Genomic DNA, 19789 nt, shown 5'->3' with positions numbered 1-19789 from the left:
ACTGTTTTTGCTTTCTTTTAAATTTATGCAGTATTAATTGCTTATCCCTGCCCTCTTCATTACATTGGGTTCTCTGAACTGTGTGTGTGTTAATCTCCAAATTTCCCCTTTTTATAAGGACAACAGTCAGATTAGGTCCCGCTCTAATGACCTCATTTTAACTTGAATATCTCACTAATGACCCTGTCTCCAATAAGGTCACATTCTGAGGTACTGGGCAGCAGGACTTCAACATATGAATTTGGAGGGGACACAATTAACCCATAATAGTGGTGTTTCCAGAAGCAGGTAGATAGGGAAGGCAAATTCATACTTAGAGTAGGTTATCTGTTACTGTGTCTTTCATGATGAATTATGAAGGTCTAATCATCCTGCCACCAGACAGTTGACTGAATCTCCCAAGGAATGGTGCTATAATGGGGACTCATTGTTGGCCTCTGTTCCTTGCAGGTTGAGCACTGACCGTAGCAGTAGCCAGATTAATCTTGGTGTAGAAAGTCTTACCTTGTTGACTTGCATGCACAGACTCAAACCCAGTTGCCATGGCCATTTGTAAATGGGCCTATTGAGCAGGCATTCAAGTGGCTGTGGACTTAACTGGTGTTCACAAAATGGGTGATCTTGTATACCTGATCTTTAAAAATTTTCTCTGCCACATGTGCATCCTTGGCTGAACATTCACATGAACACCGTTATCCTTGTATTCTATTCTCAGGATACCTTCTTTTTTTGTTTTGTTTTTGAGACAGAGTCTCACTCTGGCCCAGGCTGGAGTACAGTGGTATGATCTTGGCTCACTGCAACCTCTACCTCCTGGGTTCAAGCAATTCTCGTGCCTCAGCCTCCCGAGTAGCTGGGATTACAGGCATGCAGCACCATGCCCAGCTATTTTTTTTTTTTTTTTTTTTTTAATTTTTTTGTAGAGATGGGTTTACACCATGTCAGCCAGGCTGGTCTTGAACTCCTGACTTCAAGTGATCCACCCACCTGGGCCTCCCAAAGCACTGAGATTACAGGCATGATCCACCACGCCTGGCTGTATTCTCAGAATAACTTATATTCTGAGATGTTCAACAATGTGCCTCTTCCCCAGACTTCCTGGTTACCAGTTTTTCAGTCTTGTTCTTCTCGTTAGCCTCTGTCCATGATATATTGCTGATCTCTACCCCTGGCTGTCTCTTGGTACACAAAATGGGCAACAAGATGTACTGCCCAAAGTTGTACACAGGGCTACTCTCTGAGTTGGGTTTATATTATAGCAGTTGTTCATTTGGCTGGTTCTAAAATTATGCAAATCTTTTGTAAAGTCAAGCCAGTTCAGGCTGGTTGCAGTGGCTTATGCCTATAATCCCAGCACCTTGGGAGGCCAAGGCAGAAGGATTGTTTGAGCCCAAGAGTTCAAGACCAGTCTGAGCAATATAGTGGGACTCCCGTCTCTGCAAAAAAAAAAAAAAAAAAAAAAAAGAAGAAGAAAAAATTTTAATTAGCTGGGCATGCTTACAGGCAGCTGTAATCTCAGCTACTCGAGGCTGAGGAGGAAGGATTACTTGAGCCCAGAAGGTTGAGGCTTCGGTGAGCCATAATTATGCCACTGCACTCCAGCCTGGGTGACACGTTGAGACCTGTCTCATAACAAACACATGAAGTTTAAAGATTTCTCCCCTCTTTATCAGGTCATAAAGAATTTTCTCTTTTTTTTCCTGAGACATAGTCCCACCCTGTCACCCAGGCATGATCTTGGCTCACTGAAACCTCTGCCTCCTGGGTTCAAGTGATTCTCCTGCCTCAGCCTCCCACGTAGCTGGGATTACAGGCGTCCACCACGCGTAGTTAATTTTTGTGTTCTTAGTAGAGACAGGGTTTCACCATATTAGCCAGGCTGATCTCAAACTCCTGACCTCAAGTGATCCACATGCCTTGGCCTCCCAAAGTACTGGGATTACAGGCGGGAGCCACTGTGCCCAACCTATCGGGTCATAAAGAATTTTTTATAATGCCTCAGGTATTGGTTGAAGAAGGGGCAGCAGTGATGCAGAAGCAGGTACCGTGAGAGTCTGAGACACCTGCACATGCAATTTATTTATGTCTCTTGAACCTACTCAAGTCCAGTCTCAAGTATACTATTCTACTTGATGGGTTGCTGCTGCCAATGCTAAGGTTTAGGCTAGGTAAATCAGATACCCAGATCACATAACAACTCAAGTCTCGTGGTCATTTGATGTTCTGTGGTCAACTGTTCTGCTTTTATCAGGATTTATTATCAAGTCAATAGCTATTTCACAAGAATAGATCAGTCATTTTTGTTTTTAAAATGTGAATTTATTCCAGTGTTAATACATTAGAGAACGATTTGAGTATAATCCAAAATTTGCGTGTATTTATGTGCAGTTTTGCCCATGAGAAATAGTAGGTGATCATAGAAAATTGCTTCCAGCTGAACCAAGCTACATAGGAAAGCATAAAACACACACGTTTCCAGTATCCACTGGCTGCCTCTTTTTACCATGTATATTATCCTGTTAGGTGGTGATGTGCTGTTCTTTGACATTTGTGATCTTTTCTATTTGAAAAAAGCAGTCATTCAACATCCCAATCCTATCTCAGCATTCTGGTTCAAAGATGCCACACAGTGCATGCAGAGGGAATGTTTTGAGTATTAAGGAGAAGCTCGAAACAAGAGAATATTTGGAAAGAAATAAGAACATATGATAGATCCCAAGCAAGAGATATAAAGGAATCCACATTATGGACCATCAAAGATAATGCCACAAAAATTAAAGTGTATGTATAGCTGGACCAGGTTCAAGTGCTGGAAAGTCAGTAAGAGCAAGGCCTAAAGAAACAGAAGAAAAGGAAAGATAGTCAAATATTTGGATTCAAGACCAAAGGGTGATAAACTAAGGGACAACCTTTCCCGTATAGATCTTTGTAATTATATACATAGACCTAAAATAGAAGTCGCTGTACCCTGCATAAGTGGTTCCTTTTAGTGCTAGTAGTGGTTGCTTTAATGATTTCAAACAATGCTATAGTTTCCTAAGCCTTTGGCTGTCGGACATAACCATTAGTGTAGATATGAAAGCTGCAAAAGAGTTTTTCAGCAATAATACAGAAGTAAATTGAAGAAGGCAGCTGTGCATGGTGTTAAATTCTTGGTTTTGATTAGACAAATAACCTGTTAAGAACGCATGCCTCGAATAACCCAAATATGAAAGACAGAAAACATGCTCTGGGATTTAAGGCTCCTAAAGGTGACATAACTGATATTCGGCACCAGTGCCAAATGGAGATTTGAAGCTGAAGCTGAAGCCAATAATATCACTTACCAAACTGTGAACCTTTTAAAAGAAATTGTTAAAGTCATCCTTTGAGGTTCGTGTCAGGTATAGCAAAATGTATGGATGACTGCCCACATTTGCATTTATATTTTTACTTAGTTCTCTGTTAAAGAGGATGAATGCCCCAAAACTTTAAAAAAAAAACACACTTTAAAAATTCTTAGTGTATCAAGCTCTCTCTCTCCAAAAGCAGATTTCAACCTATGTCACATTCTTCCTTTTGCCTCCAAAAACTGCCTCTCAGATAATAGCCCCTTTTTAAAGGTGTGATAGCAGTGTTTATAGCTTACTATTTTAAAGTGAACATTTAAGATATTAATTGATATTATCTAAGGCAGGGATGCAGAAGTGGTTATAGAATGTTGGAAGAGGTTTAACATTGCAATGTCATTGTTGAAGCCTGGAGTAATATACCAAGAGTGTTTGTGTTATGTGTGGCAGAAAATTGCCTTTGACTTGATTCTTTATTTTGAAGAATTTGATCCTTCAGAGAAATTTTAAAAGTTTAAAACAAGAGCTATATTGATCTGAGAAAGCAGTTTGGACTTGGAGCAGTCAAAAATGAGGATGTTGAAAAGTTTCTGGGGTCCTATCCTGATGATCTAACCGCAGAAAACTTTCAGCAACTTGCCGCTGATGGCTGTATGAATGCAGAAGATGATGATGACAGTGATGATGAAAGTCAGAAGTCTGTACGCCATGACATAATACAAGTGATCAGTTGTTTTAAATGCTGTGAAAAAAGTCGGACTGCCTTGAAGATAGTGGCTTTACTGCTGAAGATATTAGAATAGTCTTGTATGGCATCCGGACGAATTTGGAACCATACAGGCAGCTTTAGTGTAAAAGGAGGAGGCCGGCAACGCCACAGAAATTTTATTTATTCTTTATATTTTAAATTAGTACAGCGGACATAACACAAGGACAGTGAGCTACAACTTTCTGTATCTGGTGTTACACATTTCCATTCATTTTCAGATAACCCATCTTCTACCACTTCACAATAACTCATAAGCTGTGAACCTCCCAATGTCTACAAGCAAACTTCAGCTCACATTTATTGTAGTATTTATGTGTTAACTATTTAGTGTGTGTAAAATTGTGGTATCATTTTTATTAGATTTCCTTCTCTTTTTATGTGTCACTGATGAAGTTTTTAACATTGTATCTCTAACAGTTTTTCTCCTAACGGCTATAATTTTTACTTTAACAATTTTACATAGTGTAGTAATTTTTGGAAATGCATGTGTCACAGCAAAAGTGACTGTGGTCAATAGAAGAGGACATGATGATCTTTCTTTAAAACTCTCTGCAACGATTTTCCCCTTGGGGCTTGCCAGAGACTTCGTATGATATCCTTACCTGCGACAGATTCTTGGATAATCATTGCATCTGCTGGTGTCATGAAACCCAAATGGCAGAGTACCTTGTATTGCACTCTGGACCTGGTACAGAGCCCTCTCTTAACCCAGGCCCCATTCATAACTGACAATCTTTTTTTTTTTTTTTTTTTTTTTTGAGATAGAATCTCCCACTGTTGCCCAGGCTGGAGTGCAATGGCATAATCTTGGCTCACTGCAACCTCTGCCTCCTGGGTTCAAGCAATTCTCCCACCTCAGCCTCCTGAGTAGCTGGGATTACAGGGGCCTGCCACCATGCCTGGCTAATTTTTTATATTTTTAGTAGAAACAGTGTTTCACTGTGTTGGCCAGACTGGTCTCAAACTCCTGACTTCATGATCCACCCGCCTCGGCCTCCCAAAGTGCTGGGATTACAGGCGTGAGCCACCATGCCCAGCCATAACTGACAATCTTAAGAGGTATTTTATAAAATCAATCAAGCAGTACACACCCGAATGAAGTATATCTTGCCTCCAGTGTGCAGGGAGCTCCCAATGTCCAAACAGTCTAAAGAGGCAGATAGGTGCAGCCTTTCTTTTCTTAAGAGTGGAGTTTGCAACATGCTCCAGACTACACTCCCATAAAAGTGATGGGCCTCAGAGTGAGGATGGTCATTCCTTCACCCTGATACGTGGCATGTATGTATCTGACCAGTACCGTTGAAAATACCCACTACCTGTTTATCAAGTCCAGTCAACATGATGTCTTCAGTATAGTGGATCAAGTGACACTCTCTGGACTCTGCAAAACCATCAAAGTCCGTGAGTACTGTATTATTTGAGAGAGCCAGGAAAGTTACTGTAACTCTGAAGACTGAAGGTGTATCATTAAACCTGCCAAGATAAAAACAAATTGCTTCCATTTGATCTAATTGGGAAAGGGGAAAAAGCAAGTGCTTGATTGATAACTGCATAGCCATATTGATTTGCTCCAGCAAAAATACCACATCCTGTAAAGCAGCTGCAGGTGGAGTTTGATTGTTTATGATACTCTTAAATAATTCTCCCAAGACTCATCTACTTTTTGTATAGGTCAAGGAGGCATCTTACATTGGGATGAGATGGTAATGTCAATATCTGCAGTTCCTTTCGGGCTGTAGTACTTGTTTATTATTGTTGTTTTGATTGAGAGGGACAATTCTAGGGACTTGGATTTGGTGTTTCCTGTAATAGTGGCCCATACCTCATGGGTCAGGGAACTAATATAATAGGGGATTTCTGCCAGTGCCAAATATGTCTGTTCCAACTATGATTCTGAAGATGGAAAAATAAGCACTGAGTTGAATCATATCCCTTGGGCCCGCTGAGACAGATAGGGGCCCAAACTTTATCAACTAGCTTTTGTAAAGCGTCTGTGTAACCTCCTGTACCACATGAGTATATTCAGTCACCAGGAATTAGAGCTGGCAGAAGTATGGGATCCAAGAGCAAACAGCACATGATAGGCACACCATCTACTAAATATTGTGCTATCATATATTTGATTCCCAAGAGCTGTTTACTCTTTTCCAAATAATTTTATCGAGGTGAAATTCATGTAGCATTAAATTAACCATTTTAGAGTGAACTATTTAATGCTATTTAGTACATTTACAATGTTGTATACCATCATCCCTGTCTAGTTCCAAACGCTGTCATCACCACATAATAGTATGCTATACCCATTAAGCAGTTTCTCCCCATTCCCTCCTCCCCCTAACCCCTGGCAATCACCAATCTGTCTTCAGTCTCTGGATTTACCTATTCAGAACATTTCACATAGGTGGAATTATATAATATGTAACCTTTTATGTTTAGCCTCTTATTTTTTAATTTCAGAAAAATGTGTTTTGTTTTTATGTTTTATGTTTTCATACTTTTATGTATGAAATTGGGGTATATATGCAAGTTTGTTACAGAGGTATATTGCATGATGCTGAAGTTTGAAGTGTGAATGAATCTGTCACCCAGATAGTAAGCATAGTACTCAGTAGGTAGTTTTCCTTAACCCTTCCCCCACATCCTCCCTCCGCGTTCTTGTGTTCCCCAGTGTCTGTTGTTCTCATTTTTATGAACATGTGTACCCAATGTTTAGCTCCCATTTATAAGTGAGAAATGTGGTATTTGATTTTCTGATTTCACATTAGCTGGCTTAGGATAATGGTTTCCAGCTACATCCATGTTGCTGTGAAGGACATGATTTTGTTCTTTTTTTATTAGCCTCTTATGTAGCATAATGCTTTCAAATATACTACAATGTTCATTTGTGTTGTAGTATGTATCAGTACTTCATTCTTTTTTTATGACTTAGTAATATTCCATTTTATGTGTTTACCACAATTTGTTTGTTTGTCCATTGATGCACATTTGATATATTAACAAATGAACAACTGAAGTTTAGGAAACACTTACGTGTAGTGAAAAAGCAGTGGTCTAGAGTTAGATACTTGCGTCTGTTCCCTCCTCAGCTGGTTGTTATTCATCTGTGAGCTTTAAAATACTGTTCTTGGAATTTCAGTGTGCCTGGGCTATAAAGGTGGCAGTATGAATTTCTGAGGATTTTGAAATGTTTTTTCCAGATGTGTTTCACCAATATGTCTTATTATTCCTCTGCTCAAAATCCTGTTGCTTCTGAAAAAAAGATTAACCTTAGGCTTTATTCCATGTTAGCTCTGGTTTAATTCTTCATCCTTGTAACCTATCTACATTCTCTGCACTGGAGCCCAAGTGGACCAATTACTATTATGAAACACATGCAGTTTTCTTCTTTAGTCCAAATATCCATAGCATTTTACTGGTCTCTGTTTTATGAAATTTTATTTTACTCCATTGTGCAGAGGAGGTATCAGAATTTAGTTATGTCTATCTAAGGTATTGAAAGAGAAAAATAGCAATTCAGTTGTTGGATAATAAAGGAGGTTGAAGAAGAAGACTATATTTTTCTCCATCTTGTGTGTATAGCATGTGGTACAGTTCTAAGCAGAGTAGACAAATGCTTTTTGATTGACTAGAATTTTTCGTATGCATGAACACAAGGAGTCTTTTCTTTTTGCTTAAAGTGGACTTTAACCGTTTTCTTCAAGTGAAGTTAAGTGACAGAGAAGAAGGAAAAGTGAGACTATAGCCACAATTCTCATATTAATCTGTTTGGTTTATACATTATTTAGTTCCACTTAAATTCCTTTTATCATTGTTTCAGTTTTATTTTGTGACTGAGTAGTTAATATTTAAGCCATTCTGTGAATCTAGAGTGAACTAAAAGTAAACTCTTCTCAGAATTTGAAATTTATAGGTGGGTATATAATAGTGAACATAGATGAGATATTTTTGTATCCTTTTAAAATTTACCATTGTCTTGGAGAAGACATCAGTATACTTGAATTATATTGAGTTAATTTGAGGATCATTCTAGCTTTTAGCAGATTTATCTCATTTTAAGCACTGAGAATAAAGTTTGAGTTACTGGATATGCAGAGTCGCAGAGTCTTTCAGTGATCTTAAGTTAGCAGTATTTTTTATCCTTAAAGACATAAATTTGTTAATGTTCACAGAAACAAACATTTTGGATTCTTCTGATTGATTGTGATAATTTTCAGATCAAGTCAAAATACGATTATAATTGCCTTAAGACCATTGTTACTGATTTCTCTTAAATTTTTTTCTTTTTTTTCTCCCCATTAGGGAGAGGAATCAAATGAGTCTGCAGAATCTAGCAGTAATTGGGAAAAGCAGGAAAATATTGTATTGAAATTGCAAAAGGAATTTCCCAATTTTGATAAACAGGTGAGTAGTCGTGTATGAAAATTTAATCAGTGTACACCAAGTGTTTTTATTATAAAATAGTGTTAGAGTTCAACCACATAAAAGCTTAGGGTGAGTTTTGCATTCTTCTAATTAAATGTTCTTCTTTTATCAATGTTATAAAGTATTTTCATGCTGTTTATTTGTGTTGTTTACCTTGTTTACTATAGTATCTATACCGTATCCCTAAGTGATTAAAAAATAACCGTAATAAAAATTGTGAACTCATAACATGTAAGTCATCTAGAAAGTCATCTGTAACCCTGCCCCATCAAGTAACTGCTTAGTTTTTTTCATGTTCTCATTCTTGAAATTTCTTATAAGAATTTAAAAAGTATTCCATTTCAGTGTCTTAATATTTCATAAGCTTTCTTCTACTTATAGTAAGAATATTTTCAGAGTCATTAAAGACTCATGCCACACATGCTGTTGCTAAAAGGCCCTCTGTTTAATCCCATGATCATATATAGAAGCACATATTTATTTAGCATTTAGAGTACATTAACACTTGCATTGACTTATTTGAGTATATATGCTCAGATAGTACATCTACTAAATTCTGATGAGCTGAATGCAAAATCTTGTTGCCATATTGGTTCATTACCTATGTTGAAACTACATGTTTTGAGGTTGGCAGTTTGTAAAAGCCTAGCTGCATATTGAAATTTCATTGTAATTGAGCAAACACTTCTTGATCCTCTAGTGTACACAGTACTTCATAGTGAGAGTTAGAAATGCAATAAAAATGTCAAGTTTTCTTTCCTTTGAAGACTATTGTGTATTTGTGGAGTTGAAATTACACAGAAAGCATTTGTAAAGGAACGTAGAAACAAGTGCAAAATAATCAGATATGAATTCTCTGTTTTCAAGTGATTAACTTATTTTTAAAAGAGCGTAGACATTTTCTGCAAGTTGCTAATTTGAGATTTTTAACAAAAAGATAAATGACTTATTTCTAGGAACTAAGAGAAGTACTCAAGGAACATGAATGGATGTACACAGAAGCTTTAGAATCTCTAAAAGTGTTTGCAGAAGACCAAGGTAATTATTCTGTGTCATAGAAAATACATACTTCTCATTATAGTCTATATTTTGGTGTATAAGAAAATGGTATATAAGAAAACCTATTAGCTGTTAATCAGAGGGTGGGATTGCAAAAGATGTTGAAAGTAATGATGTAAAAACATTCTTTAACAACCAGTTTTTAAATGTTTTGACCTGCCTGTTCTTTATCGTAGTGTAAAACAAAACAATAAATATCTTTCTATTTGTTCAGTCTTTTTTGATAGTTAAGACTACTTTTAAACTGCCATGTTTTATTTAGTGTAAAAGAAACTTTTTAACAACTGTCAGGATGGATCTTGTGATTGGTGGTATCATGTCATTACTGTAATATAGATGTCTTAGCCTATACTTGCACAGATATCAAAAGCACTAGCATCAAAAACTTAAGGATATCATAGGCATGAACGCATTTTGGAGCACTCTTAATTCTAGGAACCAAATGATAGAGGAGAGGTGGTAAGGAAGAGTTGAATCATACATGTTTAGTAACATACCTAAGGAAGAATCAAGTAGACTAGCTCTTCATAATTGCAAAGCCAGTTTTAAAAGCCCAGCATGGTAGCTTAAGGTGTTTCGGATTTTTTTTTTTTTTTTAATAAATTGTTTTAAAAGAAAGGCTGTACTGCCAATGCTCTTGATGGCACAGAAAATGATTTTCTGTGGCAAAAAGAAAGCCACCAAATCTAAGTTTGAAAAATGAGTCAAAAGAGCCATGTTATGAATGTGAAAAGATTTGAGGAATACTTTAGCCAATTTATTTTGCTTATTTTTTTATAAATGCACACAAAAAAAGGTATGATAATCTGTAAGTCTAATAGCTGAGTAAGTAAAAATTTCTGAATAAAATATTGTATTATAGATTGGTACATGTATTCTCACTGGTACATAAAATAATGGTGTACCTTCATTCACAGGCATCTTAGAATTCTGTAAACTGATAGTAATAAAGTAGTGGGACTTTTTGGTAATACCATATTTGCATTTTTTTTTTTTTTTTTTTTGGAGACGGAGTCTCGCTCTGTCACCCAGGCTGGAATGTAATGACACAATCTCGGCTCACTGCAACCTCCACCTCCCGGATGCATGTGATTCTCTGGCCTCAGCCTCCTGAGTAGCTGGGATTACAGGCAAGCAACACCATGCCTGGCTAATTTTTATATTTTTAGTAGAGACGGGGTTTCACCATGTTGGTCAGGCTGGTCTCGAACTCCTGACCTTGTGATCTGCCCGCCTCAGCCTCCCAAAGTGCTGGGATTACAGGCGTGAGCCACCATGCCCAGACTATTTGAATAATTTTTTAAGTAACAATGAAACTTAGAATATTGAAGATAGTATTGGAAAATTATGGATAGTTGAAACATACACACTTTTTATTAGTAAGCTTTATAGTAGTGTAAGCATCGTTCTGCTATATTCAGTGTTGGCATAGTTGAGTGGGGCTGCTAAGAATATCTGAGACATGATACATATATGCAGCTGCCATTTATGTTCTCAGGACCTTTGTCAGAAAAGAGAAATTTATATTTAATTCACTTAAAAAACAAGTTATCACCTGCTTTTGAAACTAATTGTTTAACTTCAAATTCTACTTAAGTATTTTTAAAGTGTATCAAATTTAACAATAAATTGTGGTTGAATTCTTCTGTATTCAAAAGGAATAGGTAAATGTTTTAAGTTTTTATTTGAAATCTTTCTTTATATTTATGTATTTCTAATTTAGTTACTGTTTTGTCTTTTGTATGCAGATATGCAGTATGCATCACAAAGTGAGGTTCCAAATGGAAAAGAAGTTTCTTCAAGAAGTCAAAATTACCCTAAAAATGCAACTAAAACAAAACTAAAACAGAAATTTTCAATGAAAGCACAAAATGGCTTTAACAAGAAACGTAAAAAAAATGTATTTAATCCAAAGAGAGTTGTTGAAGACTCTGAATATGATTCAGGTTCTGATGTCGGTAGTTCATTAGATGAGGACTATAGTAGTGGTGAAGAAGTGATGGAGGATGGCTATAAAGGTAAAATTCTTCACTTCCTTCAAGATGCTTCAATTGGTGAACTTACTTTGATTCCTCAGTGTTCTCAGAAGAAGGCTCAGAAGATAACAGAGCTCCGGCCCTTTAATAGTTGGGAGACTCTGGTAAGGCTTTATTCTTTTTTTCCCCTGTATGTGTGTGTGTATTTAATTCACAGTACCGGTTATAGTCAAGTTGTCTTCAGCCCAGGGAAGCATAGATGGGTGGCCTTATCCTGTGTAAAGTCAAACATTACTTTCATGGTAAGCCAATAGTATTTCAAATAGTGTCATATGACCTAATTTTGAATGAATTAAGGGGTGATTTTCCTGAAAAAACCCAAGCTGATTGGCTGGGAATACTGTCACTCATTCTTTTGCATAGAAACTTCGTTCATTTCACTGCAGAAGAAGAAATTAGAGCTTACATTTAGGAAGGAGTTGTTTGCTAGCCTGTTCTGATCTGTTACTGCTGAGACACCATGCAGAAAGCAAGAATGTGGCAGAAATTTTACTACAACTACTTGAAGAGCAATAGCAACGGCCAGGGGAGCTCCATGATTCAAAATGCCAGCCTAAGTGTTTTATGCTTCACCACAAAAGAAGCAATTGTTTATTTTCTTTTTTTCTTCTAAAAGTGACAGCTCAATCTCTAACATGTTTTTCTTGGTTAAACAACGCGGCCATTTTATGGAGTGTAGCAGGCTGCAGCGTTTTTAATTGGAAAGATAGAAAAATTTCTGGAAGCCTAGAATTCAAGCGTTAGGTGAAGGGAAGGCATAAGCACTGGTAAGTACACTTTGCATGATCATTTTCTGGAATTTGACTTTCTATAAACAGGTTTTATCCAGAATACCTGCATTTTGAGTTTTATGAATACCAATAGTCATCAAATCTTATTCATACAGATAAATATAAGAACTCTTAAATTTTGCTTCAACTCTTGTGTGGGCTTTTATGGCAGGAATTATATATAGGCCTGTTGTAAAAGCAATATGGATGATTTTTTACAGCTTTAAAAGATGCAGCAACTCTTGATGCTTTATAAAATTTTTTAGGAAGTTTTATTCCCTAAATTAGGGAGCAAAGTTGCTTTTGTGATTAATTTTATACTTGTAACACATCTAAATGAGCATTAAATCCCTTGATAAGTGTCTCGAAGTGGCAGTAGGGGAGAGTCCCTGAACAATGGTTGTAAATGCATTTTTTAAAATTAAAATATTTGAGAAAGACAGAAACAACATTAATAATATTCCGTAGCTTTAAAAAATAATAATAAAACCATTCGTTTTGCCTGAAGCCTTTGCTTTTCCAGAGAACATCTGTCAAAGCAGGCCCTTTGAAAACTTGTTTGACTTTGCCTGAGTGATTTATTTGTTAAAGTATTTGCTGAAGGGCTTTCTTGTTCTTCTTTTCTTCCTTTTCTTCTTTCTTTTAATCTTTAATGGTCTCCTATGTTGTTGCAGAATTGGGTTGCTCAGGCTTGTTGGGATTCTAATTTATTTAATAAGATATGCAATTATCTGCACTAGTTTGTTTAGTTGCTGTAACTACTTGCCCTCATATCTTATAGTAAAAGTAAATTATACAATTTTACCAGAGGTATATGTGCCAGATGTTTTTAAAAAATATTCGCAACTTAACATGTAGAAATCTTATTTCCCCTACTAATTAATCAGCAGAGTTTAAATTAGTCTTGACATGAATTTGGAGATTATGCATTACTTGCTTAAACCTCCTAACATCTTGCCCCTTTCTAAAAGTTGAACATAAGGACTATATTGTTTGTTTTAACCATCCGTCCAAATAGGAAATATTTTATGTAACAGTCTAAACGTATCTGAAAAGTAAACTTTCTACTTGAATTCAGTGAGTACAGTGTTTGCCATCCTTAGCAAAGTAGGTGAATGAGCTTTTTCAAATTAATAGTGTAAATTAGCAAGTAAATATGTATATGCTTTAAATTTTAATTTGCTTAGAACTTTGAGCTTCTACTTTAAAAATCTTTAGAATTTTAAATATGACTTATTATAGGGTACTTTTTTAGCCCAAACCCTACCCTAGAGCAGATTTAATATCTTAATAAAATTATCAAAACAAAAGTCAATATTATGAATATTTTAGTTAAAAGCTATATAATTTGCTTCTTCCCTGTTAATCAGTGAGGTTTGATAATGTACCTCTAAACAACTTCAAAAGGAAACAAAAGCCAAAAAAATTGTTTTGTGTTGGTAGCTGCCATATTTAGAAATTTCTATGAGAATTCGTTGAGGTTTTAATCATATTGCTCAGTCATATTTTAGTGAAAATTACAAGGTATTAAATATATTAAGAACAACCTGCTAACAACTAGTCTTCTCTTTTCTTGAAATCATTGTTTAATCTTATTTAGTCTTAAGAATTGGAGAATTTCTATTTACAGACTGTGAAATTCATAAATATTTCATTAAAAAATGCATACTTGAGCCCATGATTAAAGTATATATATACAATAGTAATTTTTGTTAAAAGTGAGGTTTCTTTACCATTGGTGATTATTAAATGATTAAATGTAATTAGTATTTCATTGTCTTATAAAAGTAATTTGAATGTGAAAATTATGTTAGTTGTGCCTTTTAAAACAACGTTTGAAAAGTTGTAGATCATTGGGTTGTTTTCAAGATAGTAGACATATAAATGTAATATAAGTGTAATAGATATGATATATAAAATGTAAGTATAATATACTTATTAATATCACCTACTTGGTAATCTAATTACAGTAATTTTAAATCTAGACGTTACTACCTTTCTATACTATTATGACTTATTTGTCAGATAATTAGTGCCTTTTGAAACTAAAACACTCCAGATATTCTAGTCACCCTCATTTTACATGAGGAGAGTTTGATTTTTTTTAAAAGTATATTACCTAAGAAGATATTTATGCTTGCAGCTTTATACATTTTTTTCTATGAGTCAAAATTTAAATATTGTTTTTAAATTTTTCTTCATGATTTTTTCCATTTTACTTACAATTTTTCTGCATGACAACAGTAATGTAGGTGCCCATTGTGAGAAAACCTCATCATTAAATCAAGTAGGCTTCAGAAATATAGCAAGCCAAAAATGTCATTAGTTTAAAAACTTGTACTGTTATTGTGTTAAAATTGGAATTTTTATTGCCAAATCTCACACAGTTGATGGCATCCGTTCACCATCCACTTACTGGATTTTTGTCTAGCCTTGCACACAGTAGGGTAGGGAATGTTATTATGTCTGTGAAAAATCTGTGTTGCATCTTTATATGTTAATCAGATTAGTAATATTTTTATGCTGACCAATGCAACATGCATCAGTAACTCAACCTGAAAACTTTTATATATACATCTAATTTGTTAAGATTTAGATCAGTGTAGATCCAGTCTTCCTTGGCTAATAACCAAGCAGCTCAGGTTTAGTTCATGTCAAACACTATACTCCTCATTGTATTACTCTCATCTACTAGACTGTGGAGTTTCTTTTTTGGTTTTTGTTTTGTTTTGTTTTGAGACAGAGTTTCGCTCTTGTCGCTCAGGCTGGAGTGCAATGGCATGATCTCAGCTCACTGCAACTTCCACCTCCCAGGTTTAAGCGTTTCTGCTGCCTCAGCCTCCCTAGTAGCTGGGATTACAGGTGCCCGCCACCACGCCTGGCTGATTTTTGTATTTGTAGTAGAGATGGAGTTTCACCATGTTGGCCGGGCTGGGCTGGAACCGCTGACCTCAGATGATCCACCTGTTGTGGCCTCTCCAAGTGCTGGGATTACAGGCGTGAGCCACCACACCCGACCCTTTGCTTTGTTTTAACTGGTGATTTCTGTAAAATACTTGGCCTAAATTGGCCACTTAATGCATGGTAATAGGTATTTCTTCTTTCTGGATAAGGTGGCACCAGTGAATTTATTTGTAAGATTACTATATATTCAGGCTTTGTTTTAATTTGTATAAGTTTGATAATTGTATTAAAACTACAAGTGCATTTTGAGTACTTTGTAGGTTGCTGCCAGGTATTTAAAATAATGAATAAGCTTAGGACTCTGTCCTCAGGGCTGTCTTTTGGTAAGTGGGGATTTAATAATTTGAAAATTAAATCTACTTTTAAACGGTTTCTCCCTTCCCATGGAAATGCAAAAATATCTGTGCAGTAAGAGTGACACACTGTGGCAAGAGAGGGATACTTCAGATGCTGACTGTTTTTGAAAGAAAAAAGTCCTTTGAATAGTCACTCGAGGTTTTAAAGAAGAGATCATGATCAGGGCCATATTGATGAGTTTTTTTCATGTAATTATTTAGAAAGTAGCAGTTAGCTTTTTTATTTTCTTCCTTCTGAAAAGAGATTTATCATTTTTTGAAAACGATTTGTTTTACCTAAAATTGAAAACAGTATTTGTGGAAATGAAAAAGTAAAGTTTACCCCAAATTCTACCAAAGATACCCACCATTTAAGATGTTTTGAGCATCGTGTATTTATGTGTACATTTGTATACTTCATACCATGTAAGCAGAATCATCTTTTCTGTGCTTTTCAGTAACTTCAGATTTACTATTAGATCCCACATTTATAGGGTACTTTGTATTTCTTAAATCTATTTTGGGGGAAAGTTAAGTGATTTTTGTGTTCCGAAAACAGTAACATGGTGGCAGCAGTGTTCTTACACCTTTCCTTAAGAGAGAGGCTCTCTTTCCCCCTCCCCAAATTAATGAAGATATTAACTATTGGATTTCTTTACTTTCTGTTAATGTTTATACTTTTATTATTTTCACATACACCTAGATTAACAAATAATTCTATAGGCTTGTTCTCCCCCCCCCCCCAAAAATCTATATCCACCCTTTTCCCCAGCCTGTTGCCCACGGTGCAGATAACTTCTTTCATGACTTTTTGTCTGATTGTTCTGATCACCTCCATATCTTTATGTAATATAATTATAATGCACTTTTTGTCGTTTTGTCTAAAATGACGTTAAGTTGATAGATAATTTATCTACTCAACTTAACGTTATAGACAATAGGATTTAGCTCTCACTGTCTACCTCACTTCACATACCCATTTTCTGTTCCCCAGTTCTATTAATATATGTTAACGTGGTGATTTTGAAGATCATTTTTAGTGTCTGCATTGTTAAGACTATGCAGATTCCTTTCATAGATGAACCATATAGTATACTACATGTTTTTTTTTCTCTCATTTTTTTTTCTAGTTATTATTTGTCTTGGTTTTTCTGTTTATTTTCTTATATACTTGTCATTATGTCAACTCTAAAGTCTTTTCCAGTTGCCTACATTTCCTGTCAGATTTTTTTTTCTTTTCCTTTTTCTTTTTCTTTTTTCAGACAGTCTCGCTCTGTCACCCAGGCTAGAGTGCAGTGATGAGATCTCAGCTCACTGCAATCTCCGCCTCCCAGGTTCAAGCGATTCTCCTGCCTCACCTTGCTGAGTGGTTGGGATTACAGACGTCTACCACCATGTTTGGCTAATTTTTGTGTTTTTAGTAGAAACGGAGTTTCACCATGTTGGCCAGGCTGGTCTCGAACTCCTGACCTCAAGTGATCCTCTCAACCTCCACCTCCCAGGGTGCTGGGATTACAGGCATGAGCCACTGCACCTGGGCCTGAGATTTTAGACACCTCTGGTAATCTGTCAGTTTCATCTTTTTTAGAAAATCAGGAATTTTATCACCTGCTCCAATTTGGACTAGTTACACTGTAGGCCAGCTTATCAGTTGTGGCCTTAGGATTTCATTTTCCTGACATCCTGGAGAATCCTTTTGTCTCTCTCATTTTGAATCTCTTGTTTCTGAATTCAGTGCATGCCACTTTTTTTATTCCATTGGTTTTGTAAGTGCGTACTAGATGGTAGGTGAATAATATAGTGAAGCTAGATTACCTGATTTTGAATTCATGTCTGCCATTTTCTAACAGCTTACATATCTGTAAGCAAACATCTGTAAATGGGGTGTAATTATAGTGCCTACCTGTGGGAAAGTCTAAAAATGAAATGCCATCAGTTGCCTGACTCTTTAAAAACATTAGCTGCAGATATTCACAATAATTTGCACTGCAAATGTCGTATATATTATTAATGAAATGCTGAGAAACTGTTGTTTTCTGTTTGTCCACTAAGTTCTAGCCGTATTGAATCGAACTTTTTAAAATCAAACCATTCTTCTTTTTTTTTGTTAAATCTCCATGCCCACCCTATAGCTTTTTAAATCAGATTTATGGCCAGGCTTATGGACATATTACCCACAATATATTAAGACTGTTTTAGCCTCCCTTGTGATAGTTTGACAAAGCTCATTCCAGTGGGCTATGAGCAGTGATATGTTACGACTTTCGGAAAGCGTTGTTTCTTCCTGCTGATAGAAGGGTCAGTATGATGGTGGATGTTGAGGTTATTGAAGCAGCAGAGTTAAAAGAATCCTTAATTTTGGAACCAACATACCAAATCTGAATCAATTCTTCAGGTCTTTATTTACATGAGAGATGAATAACTTTCTTTTATTTAAACCCCTCATATTTTGGGTTTACTGTCACAGCTGAATCAAATCATAGTAAATTCATCATTCAGTTAAACTCTTTTTCCTTTGAAAAACTGTCTACTTCTGTTTTACCTTCCTGGTTAGTGGGTTGTTATTAGATAGATCTAAATTCTAAATCAGCAACAGTCATTTTGATCATCTCTAAAGTTGGTTTACTTGTGTGGGAGGGGAGAGGTAGGGAGTGTTAGGGAGTCCTAAGGAGTTGTTCTGAAATTTCAACTTCAAAATAACCAAGAAGTGAAGTTCAGTTAAAAATCTCATAACCAGCCCTTGACTTTAAAGCATCCTGAAGTAAGAATGACCTTGCACTCCCCTTCATTGCCTCTCCCATTTTGTTATTACAAGAAATTTAAGCACACAATGTTATAGTATAATGAACCCCTATGTGTTTCTTCCATACTCTTGTCCACTTCCTTCCATCATATTATGTTGAAGCACATCTCAGATGTCATTTTATCCTTAAAATTTTGAATATGTATCTCCTGAAGAAACCATAACATTATCATATCTAATAAAAATCATCAATAGTTTCTTAATATCAAAATATTCAGAATTCAAATTTCCAGTTGTCTCATAAATGCCATAGTATTGGTTCATTTGTTTTATAGTTTGTTAGTTTGAATTAGGATCCAAGTAAGGTCAACTCCCTGAGATTGCTTGATAGGTCTTTTAAGTCTTTTAATCTATAGGTTCCTCATCCCCCACTCTCTCCCCTTCTCTTTTTCCAGTTTTTGGTAAAGAAAGTGGGTCATTTGTTCTATAACTCCCCTGTCTAAACTTTTCTGATTATACCTCCCCAGTGTAGTTTAACATGTTCCACTGGACTAGTACTTTCTGTAAAATGATAATTAGAAAGTTAAATGGACCCACCAATATTACTACATAGTTAGTGATGTGTTCTTTCATCAGAAGACAGTAATATCTGATTGTTACTTTTTGTAACATTACCAGCTGTTAATGCTACATGTCTGAATCCATAATTCATTAGCCATTGCAAAATTAATAGTTTTTATTATTTTTTTATTTTATTTTGAGACAGTCTCTCACTCCGTCACTCAGGCTGGAGTGCAGTGGTGTGATCTTGGCTCACTGCAACCTGTGCCTCCCGGGTTCAAGAAATTCTTGTGCCTCAGCTTCCCGAATAGCTGGGATTACAGTCGTGCACCACCACACCCACTTAATTTTTGTATTTTTAGTAGAGGCAGGGTTTCACTGTGTTGGTCTTGAACTCCTGGAGCCTCAGATGATCCACCCACCTTGGCCCCCAAAGTGCTGGGATTACAGGTGTGAGCCATCATGCCGGCCTGCAAAAATAATATTTTAATACTGTTATTGCTACTTCTTTAGGAATTATCTATAAAAGAACTTCCTTATATCTGCCACTCTAAATGTTGCTGTTTGTATACAGAATTCAGAATAAGTGTTTATTCTTTCCTTTAATTTTCCAGCTCTCAAAATAATGATTGGTCACCCCCACCTTTTAACCCTTTCTTGTGGCTTCCAAATGACCATAATTAATTTATGCTCTTAAAAAATAAGTAAAAGGAAGAAAATTTTTTTCATAAATAAAAAGACATCAAACTTAAATGTATAAATGGGACCACTTAAGTGAATTTGTGATTTATGTCTGCTGTA

General features: G+C 35.9%; 1 protein-coding gene across 4 annotated transcripts in view; it reads left to right on the top strand.

Annotated features, from left to right (window-relative positions):
* LOC105479616 (SNF2 related chromatin remodeling ATPase with DExD box 1) overlaps positions 1-19789 on the top strand; it is an 84025-nt gene that overhangs the window by 34457 nt on the left and 29779 nt on the right. For 3 of the 4 annotated variants that reach the window (XR_011621165.1, XM_011737659.2, XM_011737660.3), the window contains exons 7-9: positions 8398-8499; positions 9477-9558; positions 11328-11719. Coding sequence is in view for 2 of the 4 variants with exons in the window: in XM_011737659.2 (XP_011735961.2) it covers positions 8398-8499; positions 9477-9558; positions 11328-11719 (576 nt within the window). In the remaining 2 variants the exon portion in view is untranslated. Of the gene's footprint in view, positions 1-8397; positions 8500-9476; positions 9559-11327; positions 11720-11761; positions 12383-19789 lie in introns of those variants that run through there. The other variant, XM_011737661.3, reaches the window with a different exon arrangement.

This window comes from Macaca nemestrina, chromosome 3 (assembly GCF_043159975.1).
Source record: "Macaca nemestrina isolate mMacNem1 chromosome 3, mMacNem.hap1, whole genome shotgun sequence".
Classification (NCBI taxonomy): Eukaryota; Metazoa; Chordata; class Mammalia; order Primates; family Cercopithecidae; genus Macaca; species Macaca nemestrina.
The sequence above is the reverse complement of the archived record's forward strand: the minus strand, read 5'-3'. Positions and strand labels throughout refer to the sequence as shown.